This window comes from Talpa occidentalis, unplaced genomic scaffold (genome assembly GCF_014898055.3).
Source record: "Talpa occidentalis isolate TD23 unplaced genomic scaffold, MPIMG_talOcc4v2.1 talOcc4.6, whole genome shotgun sequence".
Classification (NCBI taxonomy): Eukaryota; Metazoa; Chordata; class Mammalia; order Eulipotyphla; family Talpidae; genus Talpa; species Talpa occidentalis.
In genome coordinates, this window is record NW_023604972.1 from 135712978 (window position 1) to 135733060 (window position 20083).

The 20083-nt window shown below is 52.8% G+C and overlaps 1 protein-coding gene across 1 annotated transcript in view; it reads left to right on the forward strand.

The window, feature by feature from the left end:
• The window catches only part of CTNND2 (catenin delta 2), a 697357-nt gene that overhangs the window by 577273 nt on the left and 100001 nt on the right, over positions 1-20083 (forward strand). The window contains exons 13-14 of the mRNA XM_037529421.2: positions 13219-13336; positions 18993-19178. Of these exons, the coding sequence (XP_037385318.2) occupies positions 13219-13336; positions 18993-19178 (304 nt within the window). The remainder of the gene's footprint in view (positions 1-13218; positions 13337-18992; positions 19179-20083) is intronic.

Consider the following 20083-nt stretch of genomic DNA (forward strand, 5'->3'; position numbering starts at 1 on the left):
AATATTAAATTTTATCTTTTCAGTAAGAGAGTCATTCTTCCTACTAGAATATGAATATTCAAATATTTCCATTAGTGTGAACAAATTACTTTCTTTAAAAAAGATTAAATGAAAAGGTTTAGTTAATTCCCAATTGGTAGACAATGGTGGTTAATATTTATCCTCCATAAAACGTTGGGTTAGAGCTTTAACTGCCCGATGAATAAAAAGCAGGTGGTAAAATCCAGTTCTTTCTTAAAATCCTTTATAACTTCTTGATATTAAAAACATAATTTTTCTTCTTGCTGCCTTCCAAATTACAGCCGTGGCCTCAGAAGTAGTTTCCCCAGAGGTGAAGTAAAGAAACAAGTCCATTAACCATGAATTCAAGAAGAAAGAACTGGCCAACCGTGTCTTTTGTTTATGTCCTAATCCTCTCCAATATTTTAACATACCCATTTTCATCCATTTCTCCTTCCCTCCTCAAAGCAGCACTTGCTTTAAAACAAAGTCTGCATTTACCAGACCTGGGGTCACCCCACCAAAGAGATGAACAGAACTCAGAGAAAGAACCAGGGCGCGTGATAAGAAACACAAACAACCGCTCCAGGGTGCTGCTTCCAAGACGCCTGAGTCCAGAAGTGACTGCATTTCTCCTTAATTAACCAGGAATGCTTGAATTATGTTAATGTCTTCCTTAGTTGACCAAGGGCATTAGAAATGCAAGAGCAGGACGCTTGGATTTGTCCTTCTGTCGCAGCAGCGTCCGGCCTCCTCGGCTTGGCGTGTCCTTGAGGGCAGACACACCCGGCACCTGTACAGCAGGCCCTGGGCAGATGTGCAGTGAAGGCCCCAGGGAACTCCCTCCCTCTCCTGGGGAGTTTCTCACACCTCTGGAGTGAGAGATGGGGTCTGACCTGGGCGTGCTCTGGTGGGGGGTCAGAGGAAGCCTGTGCAGGTAGTGGAGGGAGGACCACAGTGTGGCTGCATGACCCACCCTCTCAGAGCTCCTGGGAGCCTGTGTGCTGGGCTGTCACCTCCTAGGAAACTGCTCATTCTGGAAACAGAATTTGGGAAAGTGAAATTACCATTCTTTAGTCCTTCTGAGGCAGTTCTTGTTCTGAGCTGGCAGAAGCTTCTGGACGTCCCCAGTAAAGTATGTTAGCAGAAATGAGCCAAGGAGAGAGCATTTCTGCCCAAATTTCAGACTTGGGTTACATTTTCTTGCCTCTGAAAGGTTTAAGTGAAGAAGAAAAGGATAAAAAAGAAATAGTAATAATGGGGTGATAACATGTGCTAAAGGGTTGACAGCTCTCGACACTGGATTTTCAGGACGTTGCGCTATTCTGCCGGTGTTGTGAATTCACTTTCACTTTTGCAGTCTGCCAGTTAAAGGACAGACTCGGCAGGACTTCAGATGAGCCCCCATCCTTCGCTGCCGCCCCATCGGGGTGCAATATATCATTATTCCCCATTAACAAGCACTCACCTGGCAAGGATGCCTCGCCATGGATGCGCAGACTGCAGCTAATGAATCCCAACACCTAATTACATTTCTCCGAAGGTAACTTATTAGCAGAAAGTCGTTGTGTTGGCACCGAGATTCTGTGTGAGAACGGCGGAGCTCAGGGGGAGGCCAGGCGATAAATCACCCCCAGAAGTCTCCGTAGTGGCCCGGACTCTACAGACCAGGGCCCCACCCAAGGTCATTCTGACCTTACGCTGGACCAACCATGTGATTGGCACTTGAGGGCTAATTTATATAAACAAACCAGGATCTTGCCAAGCAAAAGCACTGACCCCCTGAAAGATCTGGGGGAGCTCTGTCAGCCCAGGTTTGAGTCAGGGGGTGGAGTCAAGGAAGCTTAACCCAGAAAACCATTATTTCAAGTAAGGAAAAGGATCCCATTGGTGAAGTCCTGCTGGGAGGCACAGTTGGGGTCAGTTGTAAGGAGTAAGTGCGAGTATGTTTTGGAAGAAACTGGTCAGTCCTCTGTCCAGAGCCTGTGAAGGGCCGTGTTTTTGCTGGACAGATGTGAAAGCATGCAGGTGAGTGCCTTCCTAGGACATAAAGGAACTTTACGTGTCCCCCCTCTGCAGGCAGCACTGTCATTCTGACTAGTAAACGTGATGAAATGTTATCAGTCCTTGGCCCCTGTCACTCCCAAGCAGCTGACACAGCTTAAGAGGCTGTGCTTTCCAGATCAGAGGGTGCACAGTTCTCAGCCAGAACCTGCAGGCGGAGGCTCACAAAGACACAGATGCTGAGCTTTGTAGGATTTTCCAGGGCTCTTTCCTACTTGAGTGGAGGTCATGGAGACATATTACACTCTCCTGTCCAACTCAGCATTCAGACAGCAACCACTGTGAACTGAGACAGAGGCCTGCAGGGGACAAAACTGAAAGTTATACCAAACTCCTAAGAAGTGCATGAATCATGGAGATCAGGGGAGGGTGGGCCAAGAGGGAATCTGACCAGTGAAACAAGTCCCTCCACCTCTGACTTAACCCCAGCGTGACCCTCCGGCCAGGAAGCCTGTGCTTCCTACTCTTGCATTTCATTCATTTTTTGAAAAATCAGGCAAAATTCACATTAAGTGAAATTAGCCATTTAAAAGTGAAGTTTGGTGGGCATTCAGTGCAGTCATAATGTAGTGTGATCCCCTCTACTAGCTCCAAAATATTTTCATCACCCCAAAAGGAAACTCTGTGTCCACTAAGCGGTCACTCCCCAGCCTCCCTACTGCTGGCCCTGCTGGCCAGGGGCTTACTTCTGAGATTCTTATTTACCTGTTCTAGATGTTTCACTTAAACGGAGCCATAGGATGTGTGTCCTCTTGTGACTGCCCTCTTCACATGCTGTTTCCGAGGCTGATCCATGTCATGGCCAGTGTCAGTACTTCATTCCTTTTCTTAGCTGTATAGTATTCCACTGTACACATTCACAGCACTTTATCTGTTAATCTGCTCGTAAAAGACATTTGGGTTCTGTCTACCCTCTGGCTGGTGTGACAAATGCTGCTGTGAACATGCATGTATTTTTTTGAGTGTCTGTTCTCAGTTCTTTGGGGTGAATGAGGTTTCACTTAGGAGTGGAACATGAGAGGCCCTCCACCTCATCATTTTATGAAGGTGACATAGCACTTGACCAAAGTGGGGAGACAAGGTGGTCGTGCAGGTCTGGTAATTCACAAACAAGGCCGACTGCTGATGCCCAGCAGTGATGTCAGGGGAATTCACTTAGGAATGAACTGACTGTGTCAGATGGTAACTGAAGATTCTTGAGGAACTCTGGGACTGTTCTCCCCAGCCCGTCCTTCCCTTTCAATGTCTGTGCATTTCCATTACATTTTCTGGCCCACACTATTCTCTTCCACACACATTATTTGCCATGTCTTTTGTCCTTTCATCCCAAGAGGTTGCCTCTCCAGCTGCTGGATTAGTCAGACCATTTGTCTTCATACTCTGGCATGAGTCCCTAGAAGAAGGAAACTATGTGAGTTTTAGAGTTTTCCCTTAAATCTCTGAGGACTGATGTCAACTCAGACATCAAAGTTAGCCAGACCCTCCAAGTTTCCAGCCCCATGCTGGGCCCTTGGCCCTCGGCTGAGTTTATCCTCCTATACATTGCTCTACACACTGAATCTTTTCTGCCTTAGGACCTTTACACATGATTCCTAGTATCCAGAGGACTTTGTTCTGTCCCCTTTTCCTTTATGTCTTAGTCTGTCTCCTACTCAGAGAGACCCTCCCTGCCATGCTAACGAGCCCTTCCCTACTACTTGGATGGGTGTCTAACAGTTTGGATAAGGTATCACCAGGCCTATGTGTTTGTATGTTCAAGGCCAGTCACTGCACGAGCTACATTCTTCTCCAGATGAGGATTGTGCAGATTTCTCAGCCCCAGGACAGCAGCTGACATGCAGTAGACCCCTAAAAAACAGCTCTTAACTGAGTCAATCAGTGAATGACTGCTCTTGCTGCTTTCCTGGTTGCCTAATAACTGTTCTATATTAATTATCACCAAAGCAAGGAACCTTTTAACTCTCCTGGTCACTCATAAAATCTTTCCAGTTGCAGAGATAATATTAGCTGATAATTACCAACTCTCCCGGTTGCTCATAAAATCTTCCACTTGCAGAGAGCACATTACCCAGGCAGTCGCCAGTTCTTCCCGAGATGAAGGTCTCGGTGAGAGCCACGTGCTACTTGCTCTTCCAGATGGGTATTTGTGACATTTCTGCTAAAGAAAGCCACCACACCAGCTAGTTTCACCAAACATCAGGATCTCTTTCCTCCTGGAGGTGTTCTGTTCTGTACGTGGTCCTTCGCGTTGGTCTCTGGTCCTCATGACTCTAGATTCCCTCCTCTCCCTCCTCCTGTGAAGGAAAAGTTGGGGTCATCAATGCAGATTGTCAAAATTAAAATCACTGTAGTGCTGTGTGAGGAGGAAAATCAGTGGTGCCTCTAGTGAGCATGCAATTCTCGTGATAACGTTATAAAGTCTTATTTTATTTTTTTAAAGATTTATTTATGCATACAAGAGCTGGGGTGCAGGCCAGAGGTGCAGGGGGGTGAGAGGATTCACTGGAGACAGAGTGGGGTACAGAACAGGCAGACTGACTGAAATACACTGCTGAGGGGAGCAGCGGGGACACAGGAGAGGTCTGCTGCACCGTGTGGGTAGCTCCCTGGCCGGGAATCGAACTCGTGCTGCAGTGGCTGTCGATAGCTTTGCAGCGCTGAGACCTAACCCTTAGCGCCCCCAGGGAGGCCCAACTTTATAAAGTTTAAACAAGAAGAAACTGGAGTTTGGGGAGACTTCACACTTGGTCCTAGAGCCCGTGGCAGATGCTACAAGTCCGGATTCTGCTAGAACATTCTTTCCCCGACCTCACTGCTGGGCATCAGCTGGTCAGCCAGGCCTGTGGGTAACCAGACCTACCTTGACCACCTCGCACCCCCTCTTCGGCCAAGTGCACCATCACCTTCATAAAGCGGCCGCTGTCCTTCCACACAGACGTCTGCCAACTCTCCAGTGTGGCCCAGGACTCTGCTCTAGGAGCCAGAGAAGCAGGATGAGTGAGATAAGATGCTCAAGCCTGAAATGACAGGAAATCTGACCCCAATGCATCGGGGTTAGTGACCCTGAAAGATGTGCTTGCAGAATTGTTGGAAGGCATCGTGTAGGGAGTCAAGGGCTCCAGTTGAAGAACCCCAAGGCTCCCCAGAGGCCTACATGGGGAGAGGGGGTGGTGTGGCTGCCGGGGCAGAAGAGACCATGGCCCAGGTCCAGGAGGTGGTGCAGGGAGCCGAGGCCCCTTTGGTAATACAGGTTGTTCAGGGTGGTTGGCAGAGGGAGCTGAGAGGGGAACAGTCTGCTGGAGCTGGTTGACGAGAGTGTTGGAGAAGGGGGGTCGTCTTGATGAGGGTTTTCCATCCTTGTGGGCCCGGGAACCCGTGGAAGGTTGTGAGCAGGTGGAGAAGCGCTGGTCCTGTGTGCAGACCGGGGCCAAGGCAGAGGAGACATGGGCAGGGGGTTGCTCAGCAGCAGTGGGGCTGGCCAAGAGGTGACACATGCTGGGCCCACACTATATCCGTGTCCCGACCGCCTTGGAGGTGGGCGTATTGTTATGGGATGTCATTGTCAGTGTCAAATCCAGACCTCAAGGAACTGGCATTCAGATTCAGATCTAACCAGAACCCACTAGTTGTGGGATCTTGAGTAACTTGGGTTGCCTCCCCAGCCTGTTTCTCCATCCGGGATAGACATGGTGGTGATGACGCAGGGCTGCAGCCTAGGCGAGTCAGGTGAGACCTTGAGTATAGGACCTCGGGAAAGTCCACCAACACGAGTTGACTAAGACGGGGACCGGGGTGGGGGGCATGTAGGGAAGATTGAGGGAGTTCTGGAGTGATTCATGGGAAAATGAAGCCTGAAAAGGCTGTCACCTCCCCAAGAACCGCTGGGGCATGAATCCACCCCATCAGTACGTTGGCATGATGCCCGTTCTGTGTGGCACTAGCTTCTCGCCAGCACAGTCCACATCCTCTTAGTTACAATAGGCCCCTCTGCCCTTTGCTTCTCCACTAGGCACAAAGGAGCAGATGTCAAGGGGCCTGGAGAGATGGGCTTTGACTAAAGATCAGACTTTGCCTCATCTAATCCTCCCAAAAGGGTCTCAGAGGTTCCATGCGTCACCCACGAGCAGGCAGATAATAACAGAGCGGATGACAAAGCTTTGGTCTAGCTCTGGACTGTCTTTGGAGAAGCTCTCACATCCTTCCCCATGAGCATCCATATGTACATCTACCCTGCAACATGCTGGGCCGGCAGAGGCATGTGGAGGTGTCCTGGCAGGTGTCTCTCGCCCGTCATAGCCCTTCCCAGCATTTCAGAATCCCCAGTGCCTCCACCCGCAGTCTGTTGCTTGAAATTCCTTTAACATGCTTGAAATAAAAAGTCATGTGTGCCGTCTCTAAGCATCTGCACAACAGGGCTGGAGAAGGTGCGGGCAGGAGGAGGCTGTTCTGCTGCTGCTTTCAATTTTATTTCCTTTCTGTAGCTCGAACACACTTGCGTGGGTGCTGGTGAGTCCTTCTGTCTCCTTTTCATTCTAGCAAGTTATCTATTTGACAAGCAGAGAAATCGATCCCAAGCAGCCAAGCACATTTAGTCACACACCAGAATGGGCCCTGGAGGGACAGGCGGGACCACGGGGAGCCGCCTGGGCTGACCTGGGTTCCCGAGTGCGGACGCAGTGGCCCAAGCGCAGCAGCCCAGTCTCTCTGGACCCTCGTCAGTCTGCCCTCACTTTGTCAGCAAGCGCGGCTGCCCCTTCTCCCACTGCTTGCTGCCTGCAGGCCACTGCCCAGCCTTCAGCCGCAACCCAAAGCAGCCTGGTATTACCCGAGAGCAGAATGCCAGCCAGGAGGAAGCCAGGGTCAGGTTACAAGGGAAACCATTCCCACCCTGTATGGGTTCTCCTAAGCATAGACAAAGGAACAAATGAACATCAGACAGCTCCATAGAGGAAAAGGACAAAATTTAATCCTATGCTTCTGGAGCATTCCCATGGGTATAAATTCTAAATATTAGAATTAACCATTTACCACTACCAGGGCCACTACCACAAGCACCTCCACCACCGTCACCACCTGCCCTGTGCTCCGCCACATGGCACAAATGAGCAGAGGTCAAGTGGGGAAGGAGGGGTGGGGATTTAACTAAAGATCAGAGCTGCCTCATGTAATCCTCCCAGAAACTGCTCATTAATAAAACGGAGGTGTCTGGCCAGGGATATTTATTCTGCAGGCAGAGGGTCAGGGGCTTCAGAGAAATAGGAATTGTCTCTTCCTCCTTCCCTACCGGGTGGCCACCTGTTAGACTCACTGCCACGCTGGTCAGTGAGCAGTCAGCCCGAAGAAACGAGAATGGCTGTAGTCGCACAGTGAATACCCAGAATAAAACCATATTGGGGAGGGAGGAGCCGGGGCTGGGAATTTGCACTGAGCATAATGGGCTGGAAGCACAGGGAGGGGGCAAGACCCCAGAGTAAATGGCAAAGATGTCTTCGCTCCTTGGCGTTGTCCTTGGTGCTCAGCAAGGCATAGTGAGGGATCCAAGCCATCACGAAAACAAGAAACACCTCCAGAAAAATGTGTCTAGTGAGTGAGCTTTTCCAAGTCACATTGATTCCCAGCTTGAATAAGTCTTAGAAGTGCAATTTGTTAAAAATTTCCTGTAAGTAAATAAATTGAAAGATTGCATGACTGCATAGAGGGAATTAGGTGATGAATTGAAATGAAAGTTAGAAAGGTTGTTTTAATAATAGCTATTAATAATCCAGCACATAATGCCAAATCTTGAAAGTCTTCAACCCCACAATCTGACATTTAAAAGGCAAGTAGCCAATTACCTATAATCCTTTATTACTCAGCTTTGTTCTCCAACTTCCCAGAAGAATGAAGGACTCAAAATACAAGGAAACGATGGCCTTGGCATTGCTCATTATTTATTTAGCTTCGATGCTCATTTTCCTGGAAGCCACCTGCTTGGTCAAGCGAACATTGCATTTTTGTTTTGCAGTGTCTTCACATCATAATTTACTGTATGTATTATGAAGCTCAGGTTTTGCGACTTACATTAAATCATGTCTGGTTGATGAGAAATTGTTTGGTTTTGCAGAGAAGAAAAGAAAGCATGGCTTGGGATTCATTTTGGAATAAATTTTCAGTGGGATCCCATGACATTTTGCTTTTGCTGATGTTGCCTTGGTAATTGGGCCATGTCTGGCAAATGGTTTTTTTCTAGGAAAAGACTTGGTGGCGGTGGAGGTGGTGGTAATGGTGGTGGTGGTTGTGGAGGTGATGGTGGTGGTGCAGGTGCTGATGATGGTGATACTGAGACTTTCAGGGAAGCCTTGTTGTCTTGAAACTGGGGTGTCTGGCCAAGATTGGATGTTCGGGCTTCCAGCATGAGATGTACCCTGATTCTGGGCAAGGAGAATAGAAAGAAGAGCACCCCAAAAATGGACCAGAGTGGAATATTTCTGGCGTGAGTGAAATACAGGGCAGCCAGGGTCAGCCAGGGTCAGACCCCACGTCACCGCTGGAAGTTCAAGATGGGGTCCGATGACTCCCGTCCCAGCCGCGGGAGTCCAGCTCGCTCCCAAGAACTTTCTGCAAGTTAGGAACCAAGTGTGGGTGGTTCTGAGTGTTTGTGGAGCCTCAGGCACAATTAGGTTCTCAGTGAATGGCGTAAGCCACACCACAGCCTCCCTCCCTTTCCCTTTGATTTCCTTGTAATTTAGCCCAATGGGGAACTGGCAGCAGGCGTTTCGCAGAGCAGTTAACTCTGTGGCGTCCATCAATTTTAATTGGAATCGTGTCGCTAAAACCCTAGGTAGCACTTGACAGCGAGAGGGTGTCTTTTAACTTTGGTATTTCTGGTTCTGCCCTGGGCTCCTCTGGAACAATGTGCGTTGGTGCATGGCTGCGTCCAGAAGGCCCCGTGCGGGCAGTCGCGCTGGGCAGCGGTGAGTAGCCAACGAAAGCGGAGCTCATCCGTCTCCGTCTGCTGGCTTATTTACATGTGTCACTACGGGCGGGGCGCTGGTGCCCGGGAGACGCCAAGGACAGCAGGGCACAGAGCTCACTGCCAACGGTGGTCTCTAGGCCACGGAAGCATTCTGTCCCTGCAGCTCAGCAGAACAATGACCCAGCCACCACTGTCCTGATTTCTAAAGAAGTTGCCTTCCTTGGGGGAAGACAGTGAAGTGCATAGCAGGAACCCACACAGCAAGACAGTGCTAATCTTAGGAAAAGGGGGGCATTTATTTCTCTGGAAATTCTTCAGACTTGGCTGGGATGAAGTCCCAGCTTTAAAAGCACATATGTATGGGAATGTAAACTAGTGCCACCCTCATGGGAAGCGATTTGGATTCATCTTTAAGAACTAAAATTGGAAGCGCCATATGACCCAGCGATCCCACTCTTGGGCATCGACCCAGAGAACAGGCAACCAGTCACACACAGGCTCTGCTCCCCGGGGCCTTTTGCTCATGTTGACACGAGCTCCGTCAGGGAAGCGACCTCAGTTCCCACGACGGGCAGTGGATCAACACGGCGTCTCCACTGTGGACTTCTGCCGGCCATCGGGAGGAAGACGGGACGTTGCCGTCCACAGCAAAATGGAAGGAGTCCTGGGAATTCGCAGTGACGCAGGCAGAGGACGAAGACGAATGATGGGCGCTGACATCACGGGTGATGTGACGAAGTAAAGGACTCACAAAAACTAGCAGACATCAGTCAGCACGTGAGAGCGTCTAGGAGTTCACGGAGGAGGAGGGCGGGCAAGGGACTAGAGACGTAAAGGATGGTGGGGAAAGTCGGCCGTCCTTGCATCAGAGTCATGTGTTTGAGAGGTTTCTGTGTGGCTCTGTTAACAACCAGCAAAGGAAATCAGCGGCTCAAATCGGTGCCGAGTGTCCAGACCGCGACTGTGAGTGTCACGCAGACACAGGAATAGGCCTTAATTCACGGGTTAATTATGAACACACCAGCGAGGTGCCAGCACTCTTCGGGCAGTCGGCCGCCCATGAGGTGTGCCGATGTGGCTTCTGGAGGGCTGACTGCATCGTCCTGTGCAGGTACTAGGTCTGCTTGGGGAGAACAGGATTTCCTTTATCCCCCAGGGTGTGAAACCGAAGGTATTCTTCCCATGGCTTGCAACTGGCTCAAGAGGCCTCCCCTGCTGGGGCAGGCGGTTGAGCGCCGTGCTGTGAAGCTGTCCGCAGCCTCTGCAGTGCTAGTTCGATCCCAGCCGGCCCGTGAGGGTCCCACAGGGTGCAGCAGACCTCTCCTGTCTCCCTGCTGCTCTCCTCAGCAGTGTACTTCGTCAGTCTGCCTGTTCTGCTCCCCACTCTGTCTATGGTGAATCCTCTCACCCTCCCGCGCATCTGGGCTGTACCCTAATTCTTGTATAAATAAATAAATAAATCTTTAAAAAAAAAAAAAAAGAATGGGCAATTAGAAGGGGGAACCCAACCCCAAAGTCCTACCCTGTTAGCCCCTGGGAAGGGCCAGTGCCCATCTCAACTCGTTTAAACGCTCTGGGCCTCTCATGCCTGCAGGCCCCGGGGGGCACCTTCCTTCCCACCTCAAGTCATAGGGTGTACGTGTACATGTGTGTCTGTGTGTCCTCGTCACACTCCGCTGGGACCTTAAGCTACGTGTCTTTCTCATTTTTCAGTATCTTACACATTTTAAAATAATAGCCACAACTATTTGAATTTTGGCAGAGACTAGACCTGGATCGAGCAGAGTGTAGGAAAGCACCTGGCTAATGTCAGCATCACCTGCACCCGCGCGCCAGGCCGATGCTCCTGAGCTAGTTTGTGAATCAGAGACAGCGCCCCTCTTCCATCAGGAAGCCACTCAAAGCAGACACTGAGTGTCCCTCCTCTGAGAAGGCTGTGGAGACCACTTCAGGTGAGGGTGGGCAAAGCTCTCCAAGACCTCTCAGGCCTAATTCATGCTCCTCCCTCGCGGCCTCATCAACACAGAGGTAGGATTTAAGACACAAGAGCTCCCCATCAGCTTTCTAGCTGGAGCAGCCTGACTGGAATGGTTGGCGAGGCTGCTGTTCTGCTCAGAGCTAGACCAGGGCATCATTTCAGGGGGGACGGCCTAAAGGTGCTCCAAGCAGGCCACCCTCCCAGTTTAGCAAACACCTGCATGCCTCTTGCTAATTTTTCCAGGAGAAAGTTCGTTCTTTCTCCCACCCTGAGATCTGTCAGGATGAGGCCTGGTTTACATAAAAATGCTGTCAGTATTTGCCCAGTTTTATTATCTAAGGAACTGGGGAGTTTTGCTTCTATTTCAAGATCAGCAAATGCCAAAAATACTAGCTTGAATGGAATAACCTTTCCCCACGTTACATTCAAATGCTCACAGATCCTGTTTAAACACATCCTGCGGGTCTTTGTAGGCATCAAAGAAAACACTTATGCTCAGTAACATTTCAGCATGAGGCTCATTTTAATTAAAAAAAAAAAAAAAAAAAAAGGTCCACCACCTATGTCCTCCCCAGGCTCGAGTTCCTGCCTTCCCCTCCTCAGGGCTCAGCCTAATCCCGCTTCCGACCTGGGTGGCCTCAGACAGCCTCCCCAAGCCTCAGTTTCCTCAACTATCAAACAGAACGAAGGTGGCAGGGAAGGGTCGTAAAACCATAAGGAGACCATCGTGGTGGTGGCTGAGGGTGGGGAGCTGCGCCCAGTCTGCGTGCACACCCCCCCAGGTGTTCCCACACTTGTCAAAGCAGGGGAGCCCCACCCTGCAGGGTCTCCTGTCCTTACAGTCTCCAGATCCTTCCAGTCTCCATTCCTTCCATGAACTCACGTCCTCCAGCACACATTATTTCTTTTATTTAAAGATTTATTTTATTTATTTATGCATACGGGAGCTGGGGTGCAGGCCAGAGGTGCAGGGGGAGGAGAGGATTCACCAGAGACAGAGCGGGGAACAGAACAGGCAGATTGACAGAAGCACACTGCTGAGGGGAGCAGCAAGCGAGACAGGAGAGGTCTGCTGCACCATGTGGGTAGCTCCCTGGCTGGGGAGCGAACTCGTGCGGCAGTGGCTGGCAAAAACTTGATAGCACAGAGACTTTAGCCCCTGAGCCACCAGGGAGGTCCAGACATTATTTCTGATGAACCGAATCCTGACAGGGGTGGGAGAGGAAGAAACTACTCGGGGTGGCGGAGAAAGTGAAAGCACCCAAGATTCGCCTTCAGCTAGGATTGTCTTCAAAGACCGCAAGGTTCTCGCCTCCCACCTGTGCCTTCCCTGACAGCAGCCTCTGGACTTGGGCTCAGCCCAGGGAGGAACCCGGAAAGCTGATGCTCAGAGAAGGTGGCAACATTTCACAGAAAACCCCGTTCTTAGGCTGAATCTCAGCCGGAAGACGCTTACTTCTGGCCGGCCACAGGAGGTATATTTTTGAGGCAGGTGCAATTAAATCTCTAAAATATTTCAGCTTGTGGAAGCTGTGTTTGAAAAATGGTTCAAACGTCTCAAAGAAGAATGTTTGGAATCAAAGAGCTTGGGGTTCCCTGGTCGATTTAAACCAAGTAACCTTGATTTTCTGAACATCCCCCATTCTTGGGGGTCACAGGCCCTCACAGATCCCTGTAGTGGGACAGCCAGGCACAGGGCAGGCATGGTTCCCTGGGGAGAGGGGCGCAGGAGGCTGGCAAGCTCCCACCCCCCAGAGAGTCTCTGCTCTATTTCTCTGGGTTCTCTCGCGTCTCATGGTCCCGCCTCTTCTGCGGTCACCCTGTCCCTCCTCCCACCACCACCGCTGCCGGAACCTCTGCACACTCAGGTGTGCCCCTCACACTCCTGGTGCCCACACTCAGACAGGCGCGCCCCGCAACCACACTCCCGAGCGCCTTCTCCAAGAGCAGGATCAAGGCCTCAGGTGACAGCTCAGAGCCCGGTGGTGTAAAAAGCCCCATTCACTCATTTACCGACAGTCGCGTGTATGGAACCGGGTTCTGCATTTTGAGAGACTCATTGCAGGGCCCCCTGACATCACCCCGACTCACGAAGACTAGAATCGTGATAAACGTTGTGAAGAGGCAACGTGTGTCTCTGCAGAGCCAGGAGAGGAAGGTGGGCGTGGGAGGTCTTTGGGGGGCCCCGTGTAGGTAGCTGATGCGTCCTTTTGCTCTGCAGGAATGTGAGTTCGGCCGGCGAGGAGGCCCGGAGGAGGATGCGGGAGTGTGATGGGCTCACGGACGCGCTGCTCTACGTGATCCAGTCTGCGCTGGGCAGCAGCGAGATCGACAGCAAGGTTTGTGGTGACTGCACGGAGAGAGCGGCACAGGGAACACACACCCCACCCCGGGGCCCGCGGTGGCCGGCCTCGCTGGAGAGCTGGCTGACCCGGCGTTTAGTGCTTGCGCTCTGAAGTCTGTCTTGATCTCCTTACGTGAACCCCGAGTCCTCTAGGCCGAGCTACAAATCGGCAGCCCTAACTCTCTATTAGTGGTGAGAGAAAACTGGGGTGGGTCTACATTAGTCAAACCACAGGTGCTCCGACAAGCATGGAACCTTAGAACCAGTTTCTGGTTTTATGTCGCAAAGCCTGCCGCCAAAAGAAAATGAAATATCAAAACAAATTGAGGATTTAATAATCCCATGGTCTTGTATTAGCTTTATGACAACTGTTAATGACATCAAGCACCATTTAAAAAGTGCCTGATGAAACCTAAGTAAATGCCATCAAAATGCTGACTAAATGAGACTGTCGACATTAATAATCCTCAGTGATTTTTCAGTGTTTCAGTTCACAAGCCAGAAGAGAGTCAGATGGACCCTCCGGTGTTTGCACCGGTTCGTTTTGCCTTAATGGGTCTGCCGGTTAATTTTGATTCACTCGAACTATAAACTTTTAACATCATAATATCCTATTGATATAAATAGGCTATTGATTGATGCCTTTAAAGTAAGACGTGGGATGTGGTAATAAGAGCTTCTCAAGGTCCACACTCTTCATATTCGGGGCCAAGTTATTCTGTTTGGGGGCCATCCTGGGCCCGTTGGGTTGAGCATTCCTGGCCTCCAATCTCTAGATGCCAGAAGCCTCCCCCCGCCCCGGCTACATCAAGCAAAAAACGTCTCCAGCCCTGGCCAGGTGTCCCATGAGGAGCAGGTGTCCCATGGCCCTGCTTGTGAGCGCAGCCTTCGTCCATGGTTTTCCCTGCAGAGCCTTCCTCAGAGGTGCCTTTGGCACACCAGCAACAGCAAGAGCCTGGCCCCCAGCACAGCCTGCTAGTGCGAGTGTCAGTCTCTGCTGTCTGGTTTTTATGCCTTTAAAAGTTGGTCAGTAAGTCATGCTGGCAGTGATGTGGTGGGAGCACCCTACCCCTGTGTTCTTCTTCCCCAAGACCCACAATCCCAGCCCTGGGCATGACACGAAGAGACCTTACACAAACCCCCATGCTGAGATGCACCCTAACAGTACCTGGAAAGGCCCTTGGGAAGTGCCAGGGTTGTCAAGAACAGAAAGGCTCTCTCAGTGGGAGAGGCCTCAGGAGACTGAATGGCTCGATGCCACATGGTGACCGGCTGGAGCCCAGAACAAAAAAGGACATTAGTGGGGAAAACTGGTGAAATCCGAGCAGAGTGTGGGAGTTAGTGAATAGCAATGTGCCGATAGTAATCGCTCCGTTGTAACAAATGCACCAGAGTGATAGGAGAGAACCAGGTGAAGGGTAGGTACACAGAAACTCTGTGCTGTCTATCACTTTTCCATTAATTGTATCAAAATAAAAGGCAAAAGCTCAGCAGGTGACTGGATGAGCATCCTGGACTGAGAATCCACCCTATGGGACGCAGCTTGGAAATGGACTTTGCTCAGGAGTCAGGGTTGTGGATGTGGCAGTTTGTTGGGGGTCAGATGAAGAACAAGTGCATCTGTCCAGGCTGTCACTAATGGGCACAGGGCGGATGCCCGGAGGCTGCACGCCTGGACTGCCCACTGGGGTGGAATCGAGAAGATCATTCCTGTCAGAGCTCCTTGCCTGGAAGTTTTGGGCCCTTGGCATCTTCTGGGAGGCCAGCCTGTTGCATCTGGTCAGCTCCACTTGCAAGAGCCATTTGTCACCTCGTCCCTGCCACTCAGTGACATTTGCAATGACCCGTGACTGTGTGTGTTCACCAGCTTCAAAGATGGGACGCGGTGTCGTAAGATGTGACATCCGCTCTTGTGAACACCCCCCATGGCCACGCTAGACCTTCTCATGACATTGACTGGAATATGAAGTCCCTGGCGAAATGACCGGTCAAGAGGTCCTGAGTGTTTACAGACGCCTGTTAACAGGAGCTACGGAAGCAACTCGCTGAAGCCGCAGAGCCGGGGCTGCCTGCTATTCGCAGCGACAGCCATGAAAGCGTCGGACCGAGTCTCCTGCTGTGATGATACTCAAGAGCTTACTTGGTGCTGTCTGGGCTTGGAGGCGGAAACAGGACACACGTGCGTGTCCTCTGGCCGTGGAGAGCCGACCCCTGCCGGGAGAGGCAGCCTCCGAGGTGCTCAGACCCTGGGTGCCCCATGTACGATGACTGGGTTCCCACAACTCCAGGCCCATCTTGGGTACCCACTCTTTTGTGGGTACAAAAGGAGGACACTGGCATAATCATTGAGACGCTTGTGGGCTGGAACCAGAAGACCAAGTGGATCTTCTCTGGGTGGCCTTGACGCCGGTGTCCGGACAGCACCGTGACTGCGCGTTGTGACGGGTAGGCCCGTGACGGCCGCTGTCAGCTGCGATCCATTCCCCGGCCGAGCCCGGCTGCCCAGGGGGCGCCGGGCGTGCGAATGCAGAACGAGCGCGCGGCCGTCCTTGCCCCCCAGCCCTCTGGGCGCTGCCCGGCGCTCGTGAGCTTCACAGTGACAAGCCAGAGGGAGAAAACGCAGGGCACGTTCTCTTTCAGGCCCACAGAGTCGGTGAATGAAGGGGGCCGGAGCCCAGGCAGGCTCAGCTTGCGCCCCTGATTGGGACGCTTGGCTGAACGGGCAGCAGATGGTGGCGCGATCTCCAGACAGCTCCCAAATTAGCCCTTTCTAATAGAGAAGGAGTCGTGATCACCCTGGTGACCAGGCGGCGCGGCGGGGAGGGCCGCCGGCAGCCGGGCCGTGGGACGTGGAGCCGCCAGCTGCCACGCGCCTTCTGCCGGCGTCCGAGAAGGGGGTGCTCCCGCCCGGTCCCTTGGGCGGAAAGCACAGGAGCTGGTGCACGCAGTGCTGGCTGCCCTCGAAGAAGCTGAAGGAGAGCTGAGCCCCATCCCCGCGGCCCCGCTGCCCCTCCTGCCCCCCTCCTCGCTCCCCGCCCGGCCTCTCCCGACACCTCCAGGCGCGGCAGGCGAGGGGCACTCCGCGTTTATTCCCCGGAAGCCATTTGTTAAGCAGAAGCACGGGAGGCCCAGGGAAGAAGACCCGCAGGATGAGAGAGAAGTTTGCTCTCCCAAGTCTTTGATGTAAGAAAAATCAGTTGGAGCCAATTTAAAAATCTTTCCAACTCATGCCACAAGATTTTCCTTTCCGGGAGAGATTTTTCTCTTTCATGGCTTGTCCGGTGTTTACCTGCTTTCATGCGCTTCTTTTTTTGATGCTGAGAATATGCTGGAAATAGAAAATCAAGTTGACTCAAAGCCCTTGGGATTTGCAGCCCACGAATCCTTGATAAACGGACAAGAAAGGTCTGGAATGGCCAAGGTTCCAGACACAGATCCTGGAAACTGGTTTCCGGGTTGATTTTCAGGCTCCTGGTGGCCGAGTCCAAGACATCAGTCAGAAGAGGGGAGCCGTGCAGGGTTCGCCCCAGCCCCCAGCCACCCTGCCCAGGACTGGAGAGTGCACTGTTGGGTCTGGGTCCCACAGCTGCCAGCCGCTCCTTTGTCTGCAAGATGGAACCACGTTCCCTGCCTTGGGCGGTTCTGTCACACAGTAGGTGCCCGGAAAATGACCGTCAAGGTGCTTCTGAAGATAAAACTTAAATCCATTCAGTTTTGTCCTTTTTACTGGGTATTTTCCCCTCTTCCCACGGCTCTTGAAATCCAGAGAGTAGGATAAGGAAAAAGCATCAGGCTTTTCTGCCCTCCCGCCGTCAGGATAGATGAGGGAACCCTGGGGTCCTGAGTGCATGCCTGATGGCGGCACCTGGAGTGGGCGCACCTAGGCTGAGAGACTGAGTTTATAAGGGCGGCTTCACGGGGACGCCAGCAGAAGCCAAGAACGAACAGAAGCCGAGAGAGAGAGAGAGAGAGAGAGAGAGAGAGAGAGAGAGAGAGAACACCAGAGAGCCCAGATAGGGTGAAGATTTGCGGGGGGCTGGGAGGACTGCCAGCCTCCCGGCCCCCCAGCACCCCTGCCTGCCATGTGCCTGGCAAATCGCAATAAAAAGCCTGCAAAAGCCACTAAGGGCTCCAGGACTCTGACTCCTCCTTTACCCCGTCTGCTGGATCGGAAAACCTGCTCCGTGGTCTTCCTGCCCCTACACAGAGTAAAGGTCAAGGCTGATGCCCTGGATGGCATGTCCGTGTCCCTGTTCACATGTGAGATCTAGTCTCCAGTGTGGGGTGTTTGGAGCCAGGGGCCTCTGGCAGAGAGATCAGGCGCCTTGCCCAAGGGCGCACGGCCCCTTCGGTGACAGACCCTCGGGCTGTAGCTCACACCCTCTGGACCTCTGAGGATGCTGTCCCTGCGCTGGTGAGTGACTGGAGCCCCCGAGCATGCCCCATGCCAGGCTCTGGTCTCCGTCCTGGCATGTGGGGTTAGCTGGCTCTGGCTGCCGTAGTAAATTGCTGCAGACCTGGCGGCTTAAAGCACCACTAACCATGACCTTCCTATTTCAGAGGTCAGGAGCCCCACGTGGTCTGGTAATCAGGCCACTCTCAGAGTATGGGCAGGTCACCCCCCTCCTGGAGGCGGCAGGAGGAGACTCCGCTCCCTGCCTTTTCCTCTTCTGGAGCCACCCATGTTCCTTGGCTTGCGGCCCCTTCCTCCATCTTCAGAGCCCTGCTGGGGGATCATGTCCTCCTCAGATCACTCCCCTCAAACCCTTCTGCTTCTTTCTCTCTAGTGTCAACCCTCATGATTGCATAGACCCACCTGGATAGTCCAGGATCACCCCCTCTTCTGAAGGGGATCAGCAACCTTAACTCTCTCTGCAGCCTTCACTCCCCCAGCACATGACCTACCATAGGCACAGGCTCTGAGAGTAGACGTGGGCATCCTGGTGGGGGCATCAGTCTTCACCCCACACATACATACACTGGCTCATCTAGTGCACGCGGCAAGCTCACACCTGGCTACTGTTACGACCATCTGACAGACGATCTGAGCCACGGGGCTGTTAGATGCTTTGTCCAGGTCACAGAGCCAGTGAGCGGTCAGAGGCAGAGGCTCCTACGGGATCGGCTCTACAGCAAGTGGCCTTCACTGCTGTTTAATCTCCAGGCTTGGACAGCAAGAGCACCAGCCTCTCAGAGAGAAGCAGTATGGTGGGAACACGGATACCCCCAGTGCCCAGCTCTCCCCTCCCGCCCCAGCCACTCCCACAAAGTGCCCTGGTGGATGAGGAGGGTGACTGCTTGCGCCCATCACCAGTCTCCACGTTCTTGGGGTTTGCGAGCCCCAGGCTCCAGAGGGCGTTGACTAAGCAGCAGCACCCTAGGTTCCTCCCCACCCCCAGGTGAAGTTCCCTTGGCAGTGACAGCTGTGCGGAAATCCCTAGTCTTCATAAATCGTTTCTTTGGGGGGCAGAGAAGGGTCTCCAGAACCTTCCAGGTTCCTCTGAACGATTCCCACAGCAGCTCACGCCCCCAGAGAGAAACGTGCATGTGGAGGTTGGTTGCTTTTCTGGGAGGAGGCATGCCGGTTAGTCTTTATTCATTGCTCCTCTGTTTCCTTTTCTTGTTTTTGTTTTTGTTTTGGGGTTCTCCAGACCGTTGAAAACTGTGTGTGCATTTTAAGGAACCTCTCGTACCGGCTGGCAGCAGAAACGTCTCAGGGACAGCACATGGGCACGGACGAGCTGGACGGGCTGCTCTGCGGGGAGGCCAACGGCAAGGACGGCGAGAGCTCGGGGTGCTGGGGCAAAAAGAAGAAGAAGAAGAAGTCCCAGGACCAGGTGATGCGGGCGTGCGCCCTCCCCACCCGTCCCGCACAGAGTCTAGACAAGGGCAGGGCTGCCGGCCACGGCGCGGGGCATCTGCTCCCTTTCTCTGGGGAGGTTTCACAGCTGAGATCATGGAACATTCCTTGACTCCCTGCGGCTTGCAGCTGAATCAAGATAGGAAATTCCAAAAAAGAAAGAGCTGCTCAAGTCCCAGGCAGGCCCGTGGCACCAGCTCGTAGAGTCCAGTCTGGTCCAGGGGTGCCCTGGCTGGTGGGGCGCACAGAGCAGGCAGTGTCCGAGGGGCACTGAGAGAGCCCGACACCCCACACGCACTTCAGAGCGTGTATTGAAAAGATGGCTGAGCCATCCTCCCCCATGCTCGGCCCCGGGGGAGGGGCGACGATCCTCAGCCCCCAACAGGATGACAGTAGGGGCTGGTGGCCGGGCCGATGGGTCAGATTGCTTCGACCTCCTGCAGCTGCGAGTGGGTTTCCTGCAATGCGGTGAAGGCCCGGGCAGCACCCTCACCCTTGGTGGAATTTGAGCAGCCTGGCTGCTCTCCTGGCAGCACTGGCCGAGCTGTCACCCGCCCAGGAGAGGGAGCAGGGTGCGGAGGAGGCCTGTCTGCTCTCTGCCCGGAGCCCCGGCCACCCACGCTTTCCCCTCGCCCCTGATGCTCAGTCTCAACTCCAGCCTGCGGGGCCCGGTGGGCAGGTGGGCAGTCTCCCCTCACTGAGGTCGTGGGAGCTGCCTCCCATAGACACTGTGTGCTCACGTGTCCACTCTTCCCCTGGACACTGGTCGTATGTCCCGCCTCCCCTGGACATTGGACATGGCAGGCTGCTGTGGGTCACACAGAGACTGAAAGGAGGTTTGGGGAACTATGGTAACGAGACACCAGCCTGGCTGAACCCCTT